General features: G+C 42.8%; 1 protein-coding gene across 2 annotated transcripts in view; it reads left to right on the top strand.

The window, feature by feature from the left end:
- Positions 1-2881: 2881 nt before the first annotated feature.
- Reln (reelin) overlaps positions 2882-21967 on the top strand; it is a 498095-nt gene continuing 479009 nt past the window's right edge. For both annotated transcript variants that reach the window (XM_045135772.1, XM_004652888.2), the window contains exon 1: positions 2882-3294. In XM_045135772.1, the coding sequence (XP_044991707.1) occupies positions 3045-3294 (250 nt within the window). In that variant the 5' untranslated portion in view covers positions 2882-3044. The remainder of the gene's footprint in view (positions 3295-21967) is intronic.

Raw genomic sequence — 21967 nt, 5'->3', positions numbered from 1 at the left:
AGCCTAACACAGTTTTGCATGCCATAGTTGTTCAATTAATGCATATTGAACTAATGAATGAGTGAAGGTGCAATGCTATGAAACTGTGCTGTAAATGACATTTAGGCATTTACTCTGGATGTCTATTTAAACCCTAGGAAAAGTTGAGATCATTTTCTCACTTTTTTTTTTGTCATTCAGGCACGTCTGTCCCTTAATTCATTCTAGTCATGTCACTCTGCCTCAAATCTCTCCATAACTTTATGCACCCCAGACCTGTGGTTTCCCTGGCCTCATCCCACACCACTCTTCCTGTCCCTTGCCCTTCCTGAGCTTGGAACATCTCAGCACAGTGGTGCTTTAGAGCCCTTGGACTCTCTTCCTGTCTGAACCCCTCTCCCTCCACGGCCGCATGGCCCTGCCTGATAAAGAAATTTCAGTTCCCATTTCACTCGTCCACAGCAGCTTTCCTTCACTCTCCCGTCCGAAGTAGCCTCCCCGCCCTGGCCGCTCCACCCTGTCATTCTGTTTCTCTCTCTCTCTCTTTTTTTTTTTCCAGTGTCAGAAATTACTTTGTCTATTGTCTGAATTTACTGTCTGTCCTCAATATGAGATTGTGGGCTCCACAGGGGCTGCCACTGAATTAGCTTTATTTACTGCTCAGTCCATGACTTCTAGCACTACGGCGGCGTTTGGCAAATATTGATCGGACGGCTGGATGTGTTAGTGACTGGGCATTTGCTCTTCTCATCAGCGCAGAACAGTGCTGCCCGGCAGATGTTTCAGTGGTGCAATATAGTCTGCAGGTCTGTACCATGGCAGTACCTGCTTGCCACATATATGGCTCCTGGGCACTCAACATGTGGCTACGGTGCCAGAGGGATTCAGTTTACATCTAATCTTAACGACCGCTTGTGACTAGGCTCTACCTGTGGATGGGGCAGCTCTAGAGAGCCACATTTAGCTGGGGACGCTGCCAAGGACCAAGAAAGTCTCTTCTCCGGTCAGGTGCGGGAATGGCTTTTCCCTCTAACTAGGGTTGGAGACACTTGCAGGCCTGAACACTGGGAGCCGACCAGGCTTGGTCACTGATTTTGTGCAAACGCCTCGCATTTCTCTTTCCTCCTTGGTGAAATGGTGTGTGTGTGTGTGTGTGTGTGTGTGTCATTTTTCTCCTCTCCAGTTGGTTGTGTTAGGAGTAAATGAGGTTGGACAACAGCATTCAGTCCGTACCCAGCAGCAGCACAGAGTAATAATAGTTATTACAGCATTTGCATGTGTATCTTATCTATTATCTATTATCCATCCATCTATCTATCTATCAATCATCTATTTAATCAGTTGAACCTTTGGGGGTTTTGAAGTGAGGGAGACCAGTAGGCAACCAAAGTGGACCCTTTCTACCCGTCTAAACTCTGCCTGGGTAAGAGGAAGGGGAAAAAAAAAAAATCTTTCTTTTGCAACTAAGGGCTACAGGGAATCTGTTGTATTCAGCCGTTCAACCCTTCCTCCCAATTGCAGCCAAAGATCATCCCATTTGACTTTATAGTCTCATTTCTTTACGTTGCATTTATCTGTGGCAAGCCCAGGGTAGGTGGGGAGAGGCATTAAAATCTGGCAACGCCGCCGCACAGCTCCCTTTGCCACAGGGCTCCGGACAGCAGTGCTGGGTGAAAACCCCGCTTACCGACGATTTCCCAGCCCCTCAGACTCCTGAGCCTTGTGGCAGGCAGGCAGCTCGCTACCACCAGCTCCAGCGCCGCTGCCAAGGGGCGCCCCTGAACTCCCCCCACCCCCCACCGCCTACCCCATTTCAGTGACATCGGTCATCCACAACATTTAAAAGAAACAAACATGGGCTTTGAACATGACTACATCCAATCTCGCCCCGAGGCACCCAGCACCAAAGCGTGACCAAAGTGTCCATCCACAGAGAGCGCCTGTCGGGTCTCGCGCCTCACAATTCCCCACTACCCAGCAGCACGAATCCCCATTGCCAGTCACCCCTCCAGGCTGCCTGTTCCACTCTGGCTTAATCTCATTTTAAATCCGGCTACAGATGAGGCTAACCTTCGCTGTGGCGATGAAGCCGGGCAAGGGGAAGAGGAGCAGCGGGGAGGGACACAAGGCCTGGCTGTGAAGGGAGCACTGGGGATGCTCCAGGCTCAGGGACCCCTGGGGATGTCAAAGCCTGAGGGGCGCAGCCGGTGCAGACAAAGGAGCGGTACCAGCGCCGTCCGTGCCGCCCTGGGTCTCGTCCCTTGGCCCGGGGAAAACCCGAGGCAACTCCGAGCGGCACCGCTCCAGGGTGGCCTTTCGCCTGGAGCCTGGCGCACGCGGCCCGGCCGGAGTCTTCCCTTCTCTCCCCTCGCGCGCGCCCGCGCGCGCGCGGAGCTCGGCGCATCTCGCATCTCTCCGGGTGCGCCGAGAGCTGCGCGCGCTGGCCGGGACAGCGCACCCCCACCGCAGCCCTGTCCTTCCCGGCGGGGAGCTGGGCGTGGGTCGAGGAGGGGGGGGGCGGGGACGCGTGCGGCCCGCGCCAGGCGAGGTGCCGGCGAGGGCGGGGACGGCCGCGAGCGCGCGCGCTCGGCTTCGGGGCGGGTGGGGAGTGGCCGGGACACGTGTGGCGACGGGGGCGGGGGGATGCGACGAGCTGGGAGGGAGGGAGCGAGTGAGGGGGGCGTGGAGGATTCGGCACCCGGGGCTTTAAGAAGGTGTGGAGAGGGGGGGCGGGCGCTTTCCCAGGCCTGGCCGAGGGGCGTCGCGCTGAGCGGCGGCGCACCGAGGAGGAGGAGGCGGCGGCGGCGGCGGACGACGCGCTCTCGCCGGCGTCCCCAGCCTCGGCCCTCGCGGCTCCAAAAGTAACTTTCGGAGGCCGGCGGCGTCTCCCGCGAACTTCCCCGGCGGGCGGGGACTCTCGCTTCCCCAGGCGCTGGGCTGGGGCTCGCGGGAGCCGGCCGTCTGGGCGCCTGCCCTTCTCCTCCTCTTCTTCCCGGTCCTCCTTCCACGAGGCTGCTCCGTGGAAACTGAATGCGAGCGGGGCGCGCGGCGGCGGCGTTGGCGGCATGGAGCGCGGAGTCCCGGCGCCGCGGACCCTGGTCCTCGTCCTCGTCCTCGTCCTGGCCGGGCTGCTCGGTCCCTCGCTGCTGAGGGCGCGCGCCGCGGCGGCCGGCTACTACCCCCGCTTCTCGCCCTTCTTTTTCCTGTGCACCCACCACGGGGAGCTGGAAGGGGATGGGGAGCAGGGCGAGGTACTCATTTCCCTGCACATTGCGGGCAACCCCACTTACTACGTACCGGGACACGAATACCATGGTAGGTACCACAGCATCCCCCTTTCCCCTGCCCCAACCACCACCACCACCACCACCCCGCTGGCGCGCTCCGCCGTGGCCCCCGTGCGTCCCATCCTTCTTCCAGGGGGCCATTGGCGCAGGGACTGTGACATCCTCTATCCCAGCGTCGCGCGTGCTGCCCGGTGGGTGGGTAGGTAGGGGGTAGATAGAGCGAGACCACAAAGTTAGTGGATAACGGAGCCTGGAGTCGTGAGTTGGGGTTTATTCTCCACCTCGTGCACACTCGCGAAACACACCTCCTCTTAAGGAGCCGGTGCTTGTGCAACACGCCGCCGGAGTCTTCTTTTTGGCCACTGTCTTTTTTCCCCCTCACGCACTTACTGTTCTTGCAGCTGCCACATGGATCGAACCTGTGCCGCTTGTTTTCTTCACCTCCATCACTTGGATACCAGATCTTTGTCCTGCGCCCAGTCCCACCTCCCTTTCCCCCCCATGGGTGGGTGGTGTTGGGGCTTTGCCGACCTAGCTGCCAACTGGTCCCGCGCGGCCGGGCTGCAAACTTCCAGCTGCTAGCCAGCAGTCCCTCGCGTTCCTTTCCGAGTCTCGGGGCTCTTAAATGGAGGGGCTGCTCTCAGCTCTTTATCCTTTTAAAACATCCTTTAAAATAATAATTTTTGATAATGTTTTTCTCATCCCACTCTTTTTTAAACGTGATGATTTCTGTGCTCTTAACATTGGCTGGGTGGTGTTTATTAAACGACATATCTTCACAACCTTAATTTCCAGGTAAAAGCTATGCCACTTATAAAAAGGGGATCTCTCCTTAAAAAAAAATGGGCCACTCTTAAGTCCATCAAATTTAAACGTTACTGAAGAAGTAAAATTTAGCTCGAAGCAATATAATTTTATGTGGTGCGTGTATTTTTTTTAATATTGTAAGCACTTGTAAGTGGTATGTGTGGAAGAATTAAAATGCCTATTTTCTGTATTCCTGCCGGGGCTTTTGAACATTTCACTTTTATGGAGCCTTAAAACAGTCACAGGCACCGTTCAATAGAATGTTTCTGCCCAACACAATATAAACTGTTGAGTGAGCTCATGCCACAGTTCTGCCCCTGATAGTTGTTGACATAGCAGAAGGTAGTCCGTGGGATGTTCATCTAAATATTACAAGAATCCTTGAGAATTTTCTGATTTTCTTAAACCTTCTTATCTGCTCTAAGATACTTATCAAAATGAATGCATCCTTACCTGCCTTTGCAACTTTCTTGTGGCATGGTGGCAGCCTTGCCTGTGGAATTTTACAATTAATTTCCTGTAACTAGTCTGTCCTTGAATGTAAATGCTTGCTCACTGTGTCCTCTCTCTTTCCAAGAGCAATCTGGTCATTTTTCAGAGGTCGCAGAAAGCTTTAGGTGGAGAGACCAGCCAATATGATGGCAAGCCAGACCTAACACAGAGACTGATTGATGGGTGCTGTGGTCACTTGGTATGATCCTTAGTAAAGGTGCTCGCAGAGAGTGGTAGATCACTGGTGAAGGTTGGTCGAAAGGGTGCTACCGTGAAGTTGTCATGAAGAATGAAGTGATACAAAGCCTTATCCCCCCGCCCCATCGGTCCTTTGTATGGTGCCAGTTAAGCAAACTTGGTTAAGACATGGAAAATATGCTATAGCCCAAGATGGTAATTTTATCACTAAGTCTGAAAAGGAAGGGATGTGTTACATCAAACTGGACATTGCAAAGAAAGTTCTCAGTTTCCACTGACCAGGAAAGGTAGAGAAATTTTATACTGTGAATTGAAAGATCAAATCACCATGTACTTTGAGAATAACATCAGATTTTAAGTTCCTGTTACACATTTTATCAAACATTTGGATTTTGGAATTAGAGCTCCAAGCTTTCAGTGTTTTCCTTATGAAATGTTCTACAGGTCGAAGGAATGTTTAAAAATGAGAGGGTTTTTTTTTTTTCTACTAGGATCTTGGAAATTAAAAAAAAAACATAATGTCTATAAGAATAGATTCACTGATAGGAGAATTTAATATACATTTGCGGTCGACTTATTTTGATAGGTGACAAAAAATGAAAGGCTATTTGTCCAAAAAGCTTACTTAAGGGAAGAACTCTGTAAAATGTTGGCTTGAGAATCTATTTTTCGCCTTCATAATCCTTTAAATGTAGTAGCACTTATGTCAAGAAAACATGTGTCTGATCTCTGATTTTCATTGAGGTCAGCATTTGGATGAATAGTGTTTGGGTGGAGGTTTGTTGGTTGTGAGGGTTAAAATATATATATATATATATATATGTATATATATATATATATATATATATATATATATATATATATATTTACTTAAAGACTGCGCTGACATGAAGGAGGTATGTAGAACATACCTGTCATGAGCTGTCTCTACAGAGTAGTCAGCCACCCTCTGGTTTGCACTGTATGACAATCTACAATAAGTGGTTTGAAATTATGCATTCTTGTATTATGATATTTACTTAAAGATTTCGACTGAAAATATTTTACAAAAACAAAGACAGCAATAAAGTCCTGAAGAATATGAGACTTGTAAGTAACAGAATATCAGGATTTCCTATGTTGAGTAGTCTATCTGCCTATTTTCAGTATTGGAGCTATAAATACTGTATGGTTTTGCATTTAATGAGCTCCTGTCTCGTGATGAAAAGGTACCACTCCGTATCTCTAACCTCATCTTCCTATATCTTTTATATTCTGTTATATGTGATAATTTTTATGGCATTAGTCATGACAAGTAATATCTTTCCATAAATATGCTACAACATGGTACCTCAGCAAAAAAGGGGTATTACATATTTCATAGTTAAATAGAAAAGCCTCAGGATTAGAACAATATTTTTCCTAGAATTCCCTTGGGGTGGTACAAGTCTTAAAATATGGTCCGTTTCCCCAAAGGGGTTTTCCAAATTCCAAACCTGGGTTTTTGGTTTTTTGTTTTTTTTTTGGTAGAACTTTGCATGTGATGGGTGAATCTAAGTGGTCCAGTCAGGTAGCCATTTCTGTCCCAGCCACACCCAGGGATGCTCTGCTCTTCCTTCCAGGGTCCAGTACAGTAAGGCAAGGAGTTGACCTCTCCACCCTCTCCCTCACAGCAATTGCTTTGCCTCACCCACACCCCCAGGCATAAGTTTACTGTATTTGTTTGCAAGTCCTCCCTGGTAGTCCAACCAGTTTATACAAGATGTGACTTGTCATCATGAGAGTCTCTCAATTTTACATAGACGTTTGGAAAGATGCCTCCTCCCTTTTGCTGAAGGTCACATTGGTGTCACTGGGAAGACAGGTGACATGTTAGGATGGAATGCTTTGCAGATACCCCTGCACTCGTGTCAGTAAGGACCTGCCCATTCACAAGATTGGCTTTACTCAGTCACAATCAGAAAGGAGAAGCCAGGCCTTGGAGAAAGACCCTGTATAGGAAAGCCAAGCATAGGCAAATGAGTCTGCCCCAGTGCTGCGGCTCTGAGAAGGACAATTTACCTGGATGTCTAAATGGACTAGGATCCCTGTTACTACCGTAGCATAATGTGGGGAAGTGCTTTATGGACTGTGAGAAATAGGCTCGGAAGCATCAACCAGAGGCAGCAGTAACAACAAGACTGCCTTGAGCAGAACTGAATTGGTGACAGGGAAGTATGCTTTAAAAGCACGACTTTATGGTACTTTGTAAATCCACCGTTCCTATTGGTGGTTCCTTCATTCTACATTTCCACTCTATTGGTTTTTGGAAAAATGATATTGTGGGGGAAGGCAAGACTCTCAGTTTCCTACTAATGGCACTGAACATTTACCTTAGAAAAAGATATGATAGGATATAGAAAGATACTTTGTCGTAACAGTGGAGGGTGTTGCTGTTGTCGTCCATGCGTTGTAAAATCAACTGGTGCTGTTTTAAAAACCTTCTGCTCCAAAGAAGCGTAGTGTAGTGGGCTGTCAAATACAAGAATAAAATCTAGTCAAACACAACTTTTGAAAATCTACTCCATATTTAATTGTTTTTAAAGGCATGATTTTATTATTTGAACTTGTTCAGCTGTCTCGTTGTTTATCCCTCGTATATCTTGGATTCTGGAATCAGCATATGTAAACTGAGTCATTCATCAAATGCAATCTACATAAACGCACCTGTGTTCTGCTTACATATGATTGTGAAAATTGGGTATTTTAAAGCATTTTGCTCTACACATTTCATCTTGCTCTATATAATTTATCCCACACATATTTTACTGACATGGTTCAGATTGATTCTGAAATCATATAACTCTTGCTTCATGTAATTTATATTCTCTCTGTGTTTTATTTTCAATCTTAAACTGAAGACAGCAGGTTTTTTGGAATGATGGTTCAAAACATGTCATTTAGACAGAAATTTTTAGTTTATTCATAACACTGTACTACCAGAAATTATTTAGTTGAAATAATTTCCTCTATTTTGTGCATCTTTATTTTAAATGATTGTTTCATGCAGATGTTAAAGAATAAAATATCATAGTTGTACCATTGTGATCACCAGTATATTTCTCACAGCCTGTCTTATTGTGAGAAAATTCTCCTTTTACCTTCTAACAGGGATGGATATTTAACAAGATTTAGAAATATTACTGGATTTGATGTTTTTCATCAAACTGACTTTAGTTAAAACCATATTTCTAAATGCTGTTTTTCTTGTCACATTTTTGAGAGTGGTCAGCTTCAAAGATTGATCTGTGCCTTGTATCATTAGTTATTTGGAGAGATTGCACATGAAGCCACAGTTGCCTCTTTTTTTTCTGATAATTTAAATTCTACTTTGAATAACTATAATTAATTATATTAGGTTTATCTTTAATTTTGACAAGTAATTGCTGATGTGTAACCCTTTCTTTCAGAAAGCCTTCATATTTGAGGGTCTGGAAGATGGCTTAGTGGTTAAGTGCTTGCCTGTGAACCCTGGTTCGAGGCTTGATTCCCCAGGACCTACATTAGCCAGATGCACAAGGGGGTGCATACATCTGGAGTTCATTTACAGTGGCTGGAGGCCCTGGCATGCTCATCCTCTCTCTCTCTCTGCCTCTTTCTGTCTGTTGCTCTCAAATAAATAAATAAAAATAAACTAAAAAATTAAATAAAAGAAAGCCTTCACATTTGAAAAGCATACATTGAATGGCCAGTACTTTTTGAACATTTGATATTTTTTTTTTCGTTTTGTATATATCCACAAAAATAAAGTTATTTTCTCTTAACAGAAGACAAATGGACCATCCTCCTACATTCAGCCAGGAAAGAAAAGATGACAGATTGTAAAGGCTTGACTATGGCAGGCTCCCTGTGAACAGAGAAGAGGGTTTTAGGCTCTATCTGAGTACTAGTATAGCGCACATAAAAAAGTACATACACTCATTTAAGTATTTCCCCCCTTGGTGTCATTGTGTAGCTTAGAGGGCAGTTCTCACTAAGGTCACGTCCCATGGCCAGAGCTTCCAAAGCGGGGAATGCTGTGCATATTGACTAACCAATTATTTTGAAAATGTGTGCTTTTCCAAAACTATACATACATACACACACACACACACACACACACACACACACACACATATATGTATATATTTGTTTTTCCTTTTTACATTCTATGTTTGTAGGTAGGATTCAGCTGTATAGCAAATGGTTTGAGGATTTGTATGTGGGGGAATCAGTATGAAAGTACAAATGCTAGTTTGAGGTACGAGGCAGCCTTCCCTGAGCAAGCATTAAGACTGGTTATCTTATTTATTGATTTATTTGAGAGCAACAGACAGAGAGCGAAAGAGGCAGATAGATAGATAGAGAATGGGCATGCCAGGGCCTCTAGCTACTGCAAAGGACCTCCAGATGTGTGCGCCCCTTGTGCATCTGGCTAACGTGGGTCTTGGGGAATCGAGTCTCGAACAGGGGTCCTTAGGCTTGACAGGCAAGCGCTTAACCACTAAGCCATCTCTCCAGCCCAAGACTGGTTATCTTTGAACGCTGAATCAACTTTCCTTAGAAAAGCACAACTTTCCATTTAAAAGAAGAAAGAAATATTATTGATTAAAGGACACCTTTCCAACTGCTAGGCTGACAGTGTTTGACATAGTGCCGACTTCCATGGGCTTGCTGTCCACAAATCAAGAGACTTGAGCAGTGATGCCAGTTTGCCAGTACCTGCTGCGCTCGGCACCCTTCATCGTTGGCACCGGTCCTCCTCTTCCGTCCGGTTCTTGCTTGCACTCTCTTGGGCCCTCTCTTGGTCAGTTTTCTTCTTTCTTTTTTTAAATGACTCTTTAAAATGAACTCCAGACACATGCGCCACCTTGTGCATCTGGCTTACGTGGATCCTGGGGAATTGAACCTGGGTCCTTTGGCTTTGTAGGCAAGCGCCTTAACCACTAAGCCATCTTTCCGTCCCATCTTGCCTCAGTTTTCACACTGACTTTCTTCCTTTTGTCCCAACCACAAGCTCTTCCTCTTTGTTGTTTCCTCTTCACAACCCTATTTCTCCTTTTGTTGTATTCTTTCCCTTTATTTTCTTCCCTTCATGGTTCCCCATGTTACATCTCCACTCCTTTTCTGTGCTGTAACTATTTTATAAAAAATATGAAGCCTGGTGTGGTGGCGCACTCCTTTAATCCCAGCACTCGGGAAACAGAGGTAGGAGGATCTGTGAGTTCGAGGCCATCCTGAGACTACACAGTAAATTCCAGGTCAGCGTGGACTAGAGTGAAACCCTACCTGAAAAAAAGGGGAAAAAATTGTAATGATATGTATGGATTATAATCATTGGGTATTTGCAATAATTGAAGTGGATAAATAGGTTTGTATAAGCTGCGTTAGTATATCAATTTTATCTTTTCCATTACATTCATTTACTCAATATCATATATATTTTTTAAAATCTGGGATTAGTTATCCTCCATAGAAAAATGGTTTCCTCCTCCTACATTGTAAACACTCTCAGACGAATTTTCAAACCTATCGTTGTTTGATTCTGAGTTTGCTTAAAACTGCAGAATTTGAAGTGAAGACAAGTGCCGTAGCAGTGAGCTGCATTCTGAGCCCTGTTTCCTTACCTCTGATGCAGGAGTGATCTTAACCAGATTTCAGAGTTGCAGCTAGTAAACCAGACACCAAGATACTAACACAAAGCAGGGATTACTCACAGCAGTTATTATCACCTGATGCAGTTGCCTTGCTTGAGATAAAAATGGTATATGCGGATAAGAACTACTCCCCCGTGCTTGTCTTATTTCTTGCCTTGTTAATATATGGCACATTTTAAGGGAAATTCCAGATTTAATGTATTGGGGAATGGTTACAGAAGAAGAAAGTAAATCAGCTCATCACCAATTACATATGACGAAAAGGTGGGCCTCAAGAGAATGGCTTAGTGGTTAAGGCATTTGCCTGTGAAGCCTAAGGACCCAGGTTCAGTTCCCCAGTACCCACATAAGCCAGATGCACAAGGTGGCACATGCATCTGGAGTTTGTTTGCAATAGCTAGAGGCCTTCTCTCTGTCTCTCCCAAATAAATAATACATTAAAAAAGAAAAAGTGCTTCTCATCCCAATTTCATGGAGGATTTCTCTACAGTTATAATGGAGTTAACTAGTATAGTTTTGGTCGAACTCAAACTTTTGTTGATTTATCCAATTCCTAACTCAAATCTTTCTATTGCTATCTTGTTTTTCTTTAGTTAATATTCATGATTGCACCCCAAAATGCTTGTGCCTTGGTGGAAGTCTACTAAAGATGACAGGACAAAGACATCATTTAACATTTGTCAAGTTCTATATGTATTCCTACAACAATTCGTGAAATAAGAATTCACAGGGCGGGGCTGGAGAGATAGCTCAGCGGTTAAATGCTTGCCTGTGAAGCCTAAGGAACCTGGTTCAAGGCTCCATTCCCCAGGACCCACATTAGCCAGATGCACAAAGGGGCACATGCGTCTGAAGTTCGTTTGCAGTGGCTGGAGGCCCTAGGCGCCTATTCTCTCTCTCTCTCTCTCTCCCTCCCTCTTTCTTTCTCTGTCTGTCGCCCTCAAATAAATAAATAAAAATAAACAACAAAAAAATTAAAAGAAAAAAGAATTCACAGGGCTTGGGAGTTAGCTTAACTGGTCAAGTGCTTGCTTTACAGGCATGAGAATCTGAATTCAAATCCCTAGCCTACATGTAAAAGTCAGGTACAGTAGCACTCTCCTGTAACCCCAGCGCTGGGAGACAGCAGGAGGCTCACTAGGGCTTCGCTGGCCAGCTTGTCTGCATGACTTAACAAGCTCTAGGTTTGGTGAGAGACTCTGCCTCAAAGAACAGAAAGGCTGAAGAAGATACAAGATCACCAACTCTGGTCTCCACGTGTACTCACACCACACACACACACACACACACACACACACACACACACACACGAGCACAAATACATCCAAACACATACTTGAACAACACACACCTATGCATGCATGCATGTATTCAAATCTAGTTAGAATTGGACTTGAGAGAGACTGAGTTTGATGGCAGGTGCAGATTTTCCAGATAAAAGATTGACTGTAGAAACTTAACTTCGCAGTGTCAGCTGAGTTAACTGAAAGGCTAGGTCATTTCTGATCAAAAATACACTTAACAGGGCTGGAGAGATGGCTTAGCGGTTAAGCGCTTGCCTGTGAAGCCTAAGGACCCCGGTTCGAGGCTCGGTTCCCCAGGTCCCACGTTAGCCAGATGCACAAGGGGGTGCACGTGTCTGGAGTTCGTTTGCAGAGGCTGGAAGCCCTGGCACGCTCATTCTCTTTCTCTCCCTCTATCTGTCTTTCTCTCTGTGGCTGTCCCTCTCAAATAAATAAATTTAAAAAAAAATACACTTAACAGAATAAAGATATTGGTTTCCAGCACATTTTGTCTACTGTTAGCAAAGTTGATATGGGTGGAAAATGACCATTAGTTAGGTTGTTTGCAAGTGTGGGTTTAGGTGATCTCAATGCCAGATTCCAGAATTTGTGTGTTTCTTGACTCAATTTGTGCAGTTGGTTTAATGTTCATCTTCTTTCCTAGACACTATTGGAGGACAATTTCCTTGTTTCTAGATTATATGATGCTTCATTTTGTGTTATACGTTACTTGTTTTCTGTCCAAGAATCACTAGAACTCCTTTATTTTTACTAACTTCAGATTTTTTTCAAATGAACTTTGTGTCCTATCAAAAACACTCCCTTTCCAAGGTTCTCTGTAGCTCTGTGTAATTCAGTGACATGAATTACAACAAATCTACTTGGTGAAGTCTCTGGAAAGTTCCTGAAAAAGTTGATTAAGAGGGTCTTTAAATGACCCAGTAGGTACTGAACTACTTATTCCAGCCAAGAGTTAACACAGCTGTCTTATAATTTTGAGGATAACAGCCACAGACTAAGGATGGTGGGCGGACCCTGATTCTTTGCTCTGTTCTTAGGAGCCATACCAACCTTAAAATAATGTTTGGATTTCTTACTTTGTAAGATGCTAATTTCTTTTTAGATCAGTTATATTTGCATCAAACTCTAAAAGACTCTGATAATCCCATAGAGTTACTTTTGGTAACTTGATGGAACTAAAATGTTTACTAATATACTTCCTTAAAAAAGTTCTAAAAAATATATTTATTTATTTATGTGCAAGGAGAAAGAGAGTGAGTGAGAATGAATATGTGCATGCCAGGGCCTCTTTACACCACAGACAAACTCCAGATGAATGTGCCACTTTGTGCATCTGGCTTTATGTGGGTACTGGAGAGTCTAACCCAGCTCATTAAGTTTTGCAGGCAAGGGCCTTTCATAGCTGAACCATCTTTCTAGCCCCACTAATGTACTTTTAACATGTTAATATGTTTAGTATGTTTTCAAATATCCCTTGTATGCTATTTTTGCAAGTTGCAAAGATTGTGCATCTTATGTTAGTTTTTCTTATGCTTTGGGAAGGTAACCTATGCCTGACCTCCAGATTTTAGAATTTCTTATATAGTGACAATTAATGATTGTTAGTTTCCTCTGAACATTATTTCCTGACACTTGGCTCTCTAAAATGCAGTGTCACCATATATAGATCCTGTTGACTTCAAAACACAGTAGATGTGTGACATGGCTATAAAATGTGAGCTCTGGCCTCATTTTAACCTTGTTTTTCATGGCTGGCTCAGCTGCTAGGACCAAATCCAAGCCTGTCATTTTTCTCTTTTGTTCCATATTGATAGAGGAAACAGACAGCCCTGTCTTACCTTCAGGAGCGTGCACTCTTGTGTTTTGTTTAGGTCACCTGTGTTGTGAATGTTGAGATATCCTATGATCATAGCTCTAGTTCATTCAACATTTTCTTTATGTTGCATCAACATTTCCCACATTTTCATCCTGCAAAAACTGATCTGTGTCCGGTGGTTGTGAAGGAGGACTATAAGGAAATTAGTTATCTCTCAGCTCTTAAGAACAAGTGGGTTCACATTCCCATTCCAACCACCAAAAGTGTCTGTAAAAGACGGCCTGTGTTCTTCTGAATAACTGCTGACAGCAGAACCCAGAGTAGTAGTTCAGATGTGCCAGGCTCTGGATTAAATGCTTTTCATATATTAATTCTTGTAGTTTCACGAAAACATCTGGAGGTAAGTAATTTTTATTTTGATTTATTCATTTGAGAGAGAGAACGGGCACACCAGAGCCTCCAGACCCTGCAGACGAACTCCAGATGCATGCACCACCTTATGCATCTGGCATATGTGAGTCCTGGGGAATCCAACCTGGGTCCTTTGGCATTGCAGGAAAGTGCCTTAATGGCTAAGCTATCTCTGCAGCCCTGGAGGTAAATACTTTTATCTTTTCTTTGTAGATGAAGAAATGGAGTAAAAACAGTAATAAGTATTTTGCCTGGGCTTGCAAAGCTACTGTAGTGCATTCTCAGCTCATGTTGCTCCAGAATCCATACTTCTGTTTATTTAGCTTTAGAAATTATGTTTATTTCAGGAAAGGGAAAATGAAAAGGAGCAAAAAAAAAAAAAAAAGTCATGTCAAGAAAGAAAAAACAAAACAAAATGAAACCTAATTTTGTTGTTTAATTTTTTTGTTCATTTTTAGTTATTTAGTTGAGAGTGACAGAGAGAGAGAGAGAGGGAGAGAGGCAGAGAGAAAGAGAGAATGGGTACAACAGGGCCTCCAGCCACCGCTAACGAACTCCAGACACGTGCGCCCCCTTGTGCATCTGGCTAACTTGGGTCCTGGGGAATCGAGTCTCAAACCAGGGTCCTTAGGCTTCACAGGCAAGCACTTAACCGACAGGCCATCTCTCTAGCCCTTGAAAAATTTTTAATTGAAATTGAATAATAAAATGAGAAGGGTGGGAAGATGTTTCAATTGGTAAAAGCTCTTGCTGTGCAAGCATGTGGACCTCAGTTGGATTGCAAGTCTCACTGTGTCCAGCACCTTTGCCTTATCCTGTTGTTAGTTTACAAGTGTTTCTTGGTTTTCACCAATATAGTTTATCCCCAGGCTTGACATGAGATCTGGGCTGTGGTCCATTGACTCCCATTAAAAGTCAAATAAAAGGCTAGAGGGCAGTTTCTGTCTCAGCTTCCTACGTGGAACTCACACAGGTGCTTAGAGGGCCTGAGGTTAGCTTCTATTTTCACTAGGAGAGAAAATTTTGCTTCCTTCCACTTCAACCACAACTATCAAAGGACAGTTGTAACCTTTATTAAAATGTCATAAAAATGGAGATATTTATGCTTTATTTTCTCAGCCCTGACAAACAAGATCATTTTTCCTGCTAGAATTCTCTGATGAGCCATGCTAATCTGTAGCTCTAGCAGGTAAAAGTGAGTGAGCCTCAAGGTTGGTTAGGTTGCAAGCCACAGCATAGCTTACCTGAGGATCTGACTTAATACAGGTACCAGCACTATTAGAATAGTTCCTTTTAATACAGATTATCTTGTGCCAGGCATTTCATCCCCAAATAAATTGTGAAATATTTTAAACATGTAGGAATCTACAGTAAATAAGCCTTCAAAATTAGTACCAGTAAGTGGGTACCCAGAGGATAGCCATCTGTATTTGTTGAAACAAAATACTACTAACTCTTCCCAGTTAGCAAATAATGCTCCTTGATGAGATCTACATTGCTCTGATTTCTGCTCACACAATATTGTTCTGTCCCATCTAACACAGTCATTCCCAAGCATTTCCACAACAGCATGAGCAAAGCAACATGGGAACTTTGCCAACATGTAAGAACAGGAAATCATGAACAAGGCACCGGCTTGGTTGGTATCTTGTAGAGACAGCCATTAGAGGAATATTGTTCAGCCTTTAGAAAGTATCTTGCCGTTTATGACAACCTGAATGGTCCCAGAGGAAGTTAAAAGCTAAGCGAAATAAGCCAGACCCAGCCAAACGGCGTGTGATCTCACTTAGCTACAACCCAAAACAGCTGAATTCAAAAGTAGAGTGGACATGGTGGTACACACCTTTAATCCCAGCACTTGGGTGGCAGAGGTAGAATGATTGCTGCAAGTTCGAGGTTAACCTGCAACTACATAGGAAGTTCCAGGTCTTTCTGGACCAGAGCATGACTCTACCTCAAAAAACAAACAACAACCACCAAAAAAAAAAGAAAAAAAGAAAAAAAAAGTAGAGTGAAATGATGGTTACTTTAGGCTGGGGATAGAGTTCAGATGTGATAGGGAGATGACAATCAGACAGGAGGAATAAATTCAAGTGGCATGGGAAAGGGTAGAACTCGGGAGTTCAAGCCAAGGTGGCCTTGTGAGTTTGAGACCCAGCCTCACAAGAAAGGAAGATCTATTGCACAACATGCTTTCCAGAGTCAAGAACAGTAATGCAAACATTGCATAGAGAAGTCGTGCTAGTGTTTCAAAGAACAAGGAGTGGTCAGCTGCTAGAGGCCTCTTGATAGCTTCCTTTGACCCCACCTTTGGATTGAATATTCCCCAACTCCTTTTTTATGTAATTCAATTTTACATGCAAAGTCCAAGGATCACAAACTGTACTGGCCTCCCTAGTTCCTCTTGGTCTACATACAGATCTAGCCTAAAATGTTTATCTGCTTTTTGTTTTTTTATAATTTTGTGAAAATGTCTTGGTCTCTTTTGAATGTGACACCGTATAGTACAAAAAGCCTAGATTTTCTTGGGTTCTGTCCACTTTCCTTCCCTCAGACCACCAGGGACTCTAATCTTAACATCCTGCAGGAGAATATGAAAGGTCTATGAGAGTTCTTGGCTCTGTCTTCGATATCACTGTTGCAAAACCTTCCCTGTGCCCACTAAGAAATGTCAAAAGGATCTCTCTGTCACCTAACGAAACCCAGCGCAGAACCTGTCACTGTGGATCACTCCCTTTTCCTTGGACACATTTTCCTCCAGTAGCTTTTGAGATTAAATACTCTCTGCCTCGCCCCGCTCCCCAAACTCTCTGACTACTGCTTCTCAGCCTCTTTTGTGGTTCTTCTTCTCTCTGTGGGGTTGGGTCACCCGGGATTCCGGCTTTCTGTTCTCTTTGTCATCTAGGAATGCCATCCATTCTAATGCTGCATATACCATCACCTCACCGATGACTCTCACACAGCGATCTTACTGCCTACCTAGTGTCTGTACGTGGCCGGCCGTCAGGACACAGCTGGTCTCCCTCACCTTGCCATCTCTGCAGGAGCTCCTTCCCGGCTTTCTGCAGTTGTTTATGGCTGTGATCTTTCTCCAGTGCCCCAAGTCCTATCCATCGCTAAGTCTTGCCAGCTGCCCATACGATCCTTGGACTCTGCTCTTGCTGTTGCCACTTCTCATCTGGATCCCGTGGTCAGTTCCTTGTCCCTGTCACGCTCCTCACCTCAGAGCTTATGGGCCTTTATTCGAACCTTGCAACAGCGGCTGAGGCTTCTAGTTAGAACCAGGCTTGGGTCACATCTGTACTACGTGCCTTTCACAGCTTTGCCTGGAAAAAGCTCTGGTCTTCCTTTCCACCTTCCCCAATGTCCCACTCAGTTTGTCTTTTTTTTTTTTGTTTTAACCAACCAATTTTCCAGGGTTTGAATAACAAATTGTATAGTAATTTTAGCTACACCTTTTGTTCCTTCCTATTTAAGATTTAAAAGTCCTTGGCATGGCCTCAAGGCCTAATAGTGATTGACTCCCCTGTTCCTTTTCTGACCTTGGGTTCTATTATTTTCTTCTCATCCTTCCACCTAAACCATGAAGGCTTGATTTCTTTTCTTAAAATACACTAAGGGTCCATCCCACCTTAGGGTCTCTGCACTTGCGGTTTGCTATTCAGCATGAGCATCTCTGGATAGCATCATGCCTGTTCTATTCCTGATTCAGGTCATACTCCAATGTCACCTCAGTGAGATCTTCCCCAACCAAACTATAACCATGGTCTCTTTCTCCCCTGTACCTATATCTCCATTGGTTGCTTTATTTCTTTTCACAAACTGCCATTTACTGGGCACCTCAATCTTTTGCATAGTGATTCAGTGGACAAAAAAGTATGCACGGGACCCCTGGATATTAATGATTGCCTGAAAGTGACAATTAAAAGAGTAGTCAAGAGGATGGATCACTTACAAGGATAGATTTATGAGTACAGGTTCTAGATGTTGCCTTTTTGGATCCATAGTAATTTTTTAAAATCCAAAAAGCATATTTCTACTTTCCCACCCTCAAAACTACAAAATTCTCATGACTTCTATGAGACTGTGCAAGGCTATTTATAGTAGTTTTTGGATTGGCTTTACTTTAACTATATACTCACATATCCAAAAATGTTCTCATAGCAATTAATGACTACAATTATTAATAGAAACTATAATAGGTTTTAAGTTCTTATTCCCAGAAGCTTCTCAGTGCTGTGCCATAAATAAATCTGAAGCAATCTTGATGAATGAATGGGTGGCTCATTTGTATCTAAATTTCCATCTGAATGGGAATAAATAATGAGATAGACAGACTAAAATAACTTGGCTCAATATTCACCAGATATACAATAACCTTATAGAAAATATACAAAAATGCACTAAAATTACACAAAAAATTAAAGTCTTCTGAGAGAAACCTACATGAACAATGATGATTGTAGGAAGGAAACAGCAGATGAAATATGCTGTGTGCCTGTGGGCCAGGGACCTTTATGTTCCCATTAACTCTGTTGTCTATTTTTCATTTCAAGGCAATTCTTTTTAATACTGAAGAATTTTTTAATGTTAGCCACACTTTGTAATATATTCTGTATCTTTCCAGGTTATGCTTTGTATTTCTATATGTTGAAAGGAGCATACCTTTGTCTTACATGTGTTTCTTTGTTGATTGAACTCATGCCTGAGTGTACTGTCGGTAAGGTGCACAAGAGCTTTGCTGTACTTAGAAACTCTTGGCAGAACTTTGCCACATCCTTGGCTATTGTACATCATCAAGAAAACACACACAAATGGCCCCCAAACTGATAGCTACATGATTGTGAAAAGCACACACGTTTGTCTACTCTTTATGAGCTTAAAGAAGAAGGCAGTCTTGTTTTTCTCCAACTGGGGATGTATATGTTGGGACCCTTAACCATATGTACGTAGATACATATATATGTGTGTAGTGTATGTGTGAGTGTGTGTGTGTGTGTTTGTGTATAGCTACTCTTCCCCACAAATGACTGAGAGAGCACCATGAGTGCTGATCTCAGAATTCTACCTAAATTCACAAGCCAGGAATTTGCTTATCTGAATGGACTGTACATACTCATATAAAACTCTCCTTCATTTAAAGTAATGTAACCTAAGTTCCCTTTTTTATAAGTAAAATGAGCCCTTCCATCACAATGACATGACAATAAACAAGGCCATATGTCCCTGATATATGGTAAACTGGCTTTGGAGGTATATGGTTTCTGATTTCAGTGTCATGAATGCAAAAGTTTCTCGAGCCCTCAGGTAGCAGAAACATCCCTGTATTCTTTTTCCTAATGTTTTTATATTTTTTGATTTTTTACTTAAAATAAATTCGTTAATATCTAAAAGAATTCTGATTTGTTTGCCTATGTTCTGCAAGTTAACCAGTACCACTGATATTTGAATAGAATGTTTTTTCTCCCTTTAATTTTTTTAAATTTTCCCTCCTTTCTCTCTGTGTGCGTGTTTGAGATGGAGATTTCATTGAAATCTTATAAGTGGGCTTCAGACTCGTCATGTAGCTCATACAGGCCTCAGACTTGTGACCCTTCTGGTGTTGGGATGCTCTAATGCTTGAGCATTTTATTCTGTAGTGCAAATGTACATTTTCTAATTGACCATTTCTCATATATAAGAATGTCACTAATTTTTTAAATGTATTTTGTATAAGCCAGGTGTGCTGGTTCACGCCTTTAATCCCAGCACTTGGGAGGCAGAGGTAGTAGGATCGCCAGAAGTTTGAGGCCACCCTGAGACTCATAGTGAATTCCAGGTCAGCCTGGGCTAGAGCGAGACCCTACCTCAGAAAACCAAACAGAAAAAAATTGTATTTTGTATATGACATCATAGTTAACCTTCAGTGTTTTTACAAATAAATTTTGTGGTTGTTTTTATTCCATCTGCAGGAAATACTTTTAAGGCATTAGAAAGTGCAGACTGTATACAGATCAAAAAGGCCATAGTTACTTAATTTCAATCTTAAGTAAAATTTCTTTCTAATAGTTCATCAGGACATGGAATTTTGGAATTATTGGAAGATTAAGTAAGTCAGTTTACTGATTCTAAGGCATGCCTTCTGTGATTGCACACCCTGCTGTTTTGTGGATGGGAAGACAAGGCTGGTAAGAACATGTTCAGCAGCATTAGCTGATCACTCACCATGTGCTGGACCTTATTCTAAACCCCTTGTGCAGTTAGCTCGTTATTCCCACACCTTTTGAGATAAATGTTACTATTGTTCACAGTTTACAGTTTAAAAAATATCAAAGTAACACACCAGGCAAGGAAGGCTATTTCCCATTCTGTGATTGAATTTATTATCTATTGGCTTTTTATATTTTAAGTTTTTTTTTTTTTTTTTTCTGGCTGTTGTTTTGTTTTTCCTATGCTGGAGATTGAACACAGAGCCTCATGCATGCTAAGCAAGTACTCTATCATTAATTACACCCCAGCCCTTGTTATATAATTTTATCTATAGTTTGGGGGTGTTATGAGGCAGACTATTAGCATTTTAGGATGATTATTTAAAAAGAGGTCCATTCATAGATTCTGTTTCCATCTTTTTAAATTGACTTAATAATCTTGTGCCTTTCATCTATGTTTGCAAATCAGCTACAGAACTAGCTTAGTGAACAGGATTTGGCAATCCTCCTTAGATTTGCCAAAAAAACGCAGTAATATTTCACTTTCTAAATTTTTCTTCATTTAATTTCCTTTTTTATATACCCTGTCTTTTCATATATATGTGATTTAAAAATGATTCTCCAACTTTTCCTTTTCTTCCCTCCTTCCCTTTTTCCCTCCCTTCCATCATCCCTTCCTTCTTCTTTTTGTTCAGGGTTTAGACATAGTCTCATGTATCTTGCTTTGAACTCAATATGTAGTGAAGGACAATGACCTTGAACTTTTGATCACAAGTGCTGGGATTACAGGTATGTCATCTGCATACTATGCAAACGCTTGGTTTATGCGATGCTGGTGTTGGAACCCAGGGCTTTGTGCATAAGCTACATTGCCAGCCACTTTTCTTCCATCTTAACTGTATAGTTTGCAATTGGCCATATTAGGAATGAAAACATTTGCTAGGGAGATTATCCCAACTCCCCTATTGGAATGTTTCCTTCTCATTTTAAAGGGACTGGGATAATTGTACAAGGAAAGGACTTTTGGTGGTTCTTTCCAAAATGGTTTTCTGCTAAGACATCTAAGAGCGGTACCAGTCACTCTTTACTGTCACACAATGGATTCTTTGGTCCTCCTCTGTTATTTCTCATGTTTCCAGCTATTTCCCAGTAGCAGATAGTCCCTGGGGACCTGGATATTAACCTAACAGACCAAAGGGAAGTTGCAAATCCAGGCACCATGCTCTGAGGCTGAGATGGTAAAGTGCACCTCTATTCTTCTTTCAGTTCTTTTCTTTCATTCTTTAAAAAATATCATTTAGGGCTGGAGAGATGGCCTAGTTGTTAAGGCTCTTGCCTGCAAAGCCAAAGGAACCAGGTCTGATTTCCTAGGGCCCTCATAAAGCCAAATGTAGAAGGCAATGCATGCCTCTGGAGTTTGTTTGCAGTGGTTGGAAGCCCTTATGCACCCATTCTCTCTATCTGCCTCTGTCTCTCTCTCTCTCTAAATAAATAAATATTTCAAATGGCAGTTATTTATTAGAGAGAGTACATAGGAGTTCCAGGACCTCTTGTCAGTGTAAACAAACACCATATCTGTTACATATCTGTTACTTTGTGCATCTGGCTTTATGGGTTTACTGGGGAGCTGAACCTGTGCTGACAAGCTTTGCAAGCAAGAGCCTTTAACTGATGAGCCATCTCCCCAGCCTCTGTGTTTCCACGTCTTTTCTTTCTGAGTTCATAAACATAGAATTTTAAAATATAACCTCCACTGTCTTCTGTCATGCTTGGCAAGCCATTCACTTGAAAACTACAAATAATGTACTTTAAAGTAATACTTAACCTCTCA

Source organism: Jaculus jaculus, chromosome 16 (genome assembly GCF_020740685.1).
Source record: "Jaculus jaculus isolate mJacJac1 chromosome 16, mJacJac1.mat.Y.cur, whole genome shotgun sequence".
NCBI lineage: Eukaryota > Metazoa > Chordata > Mammalia > Rodentia > Dipodidae > Jaculus > Jaculus jaculus.
This window is presented reverse-complemented; position numbering and strand designations above follow the sequence as displayed.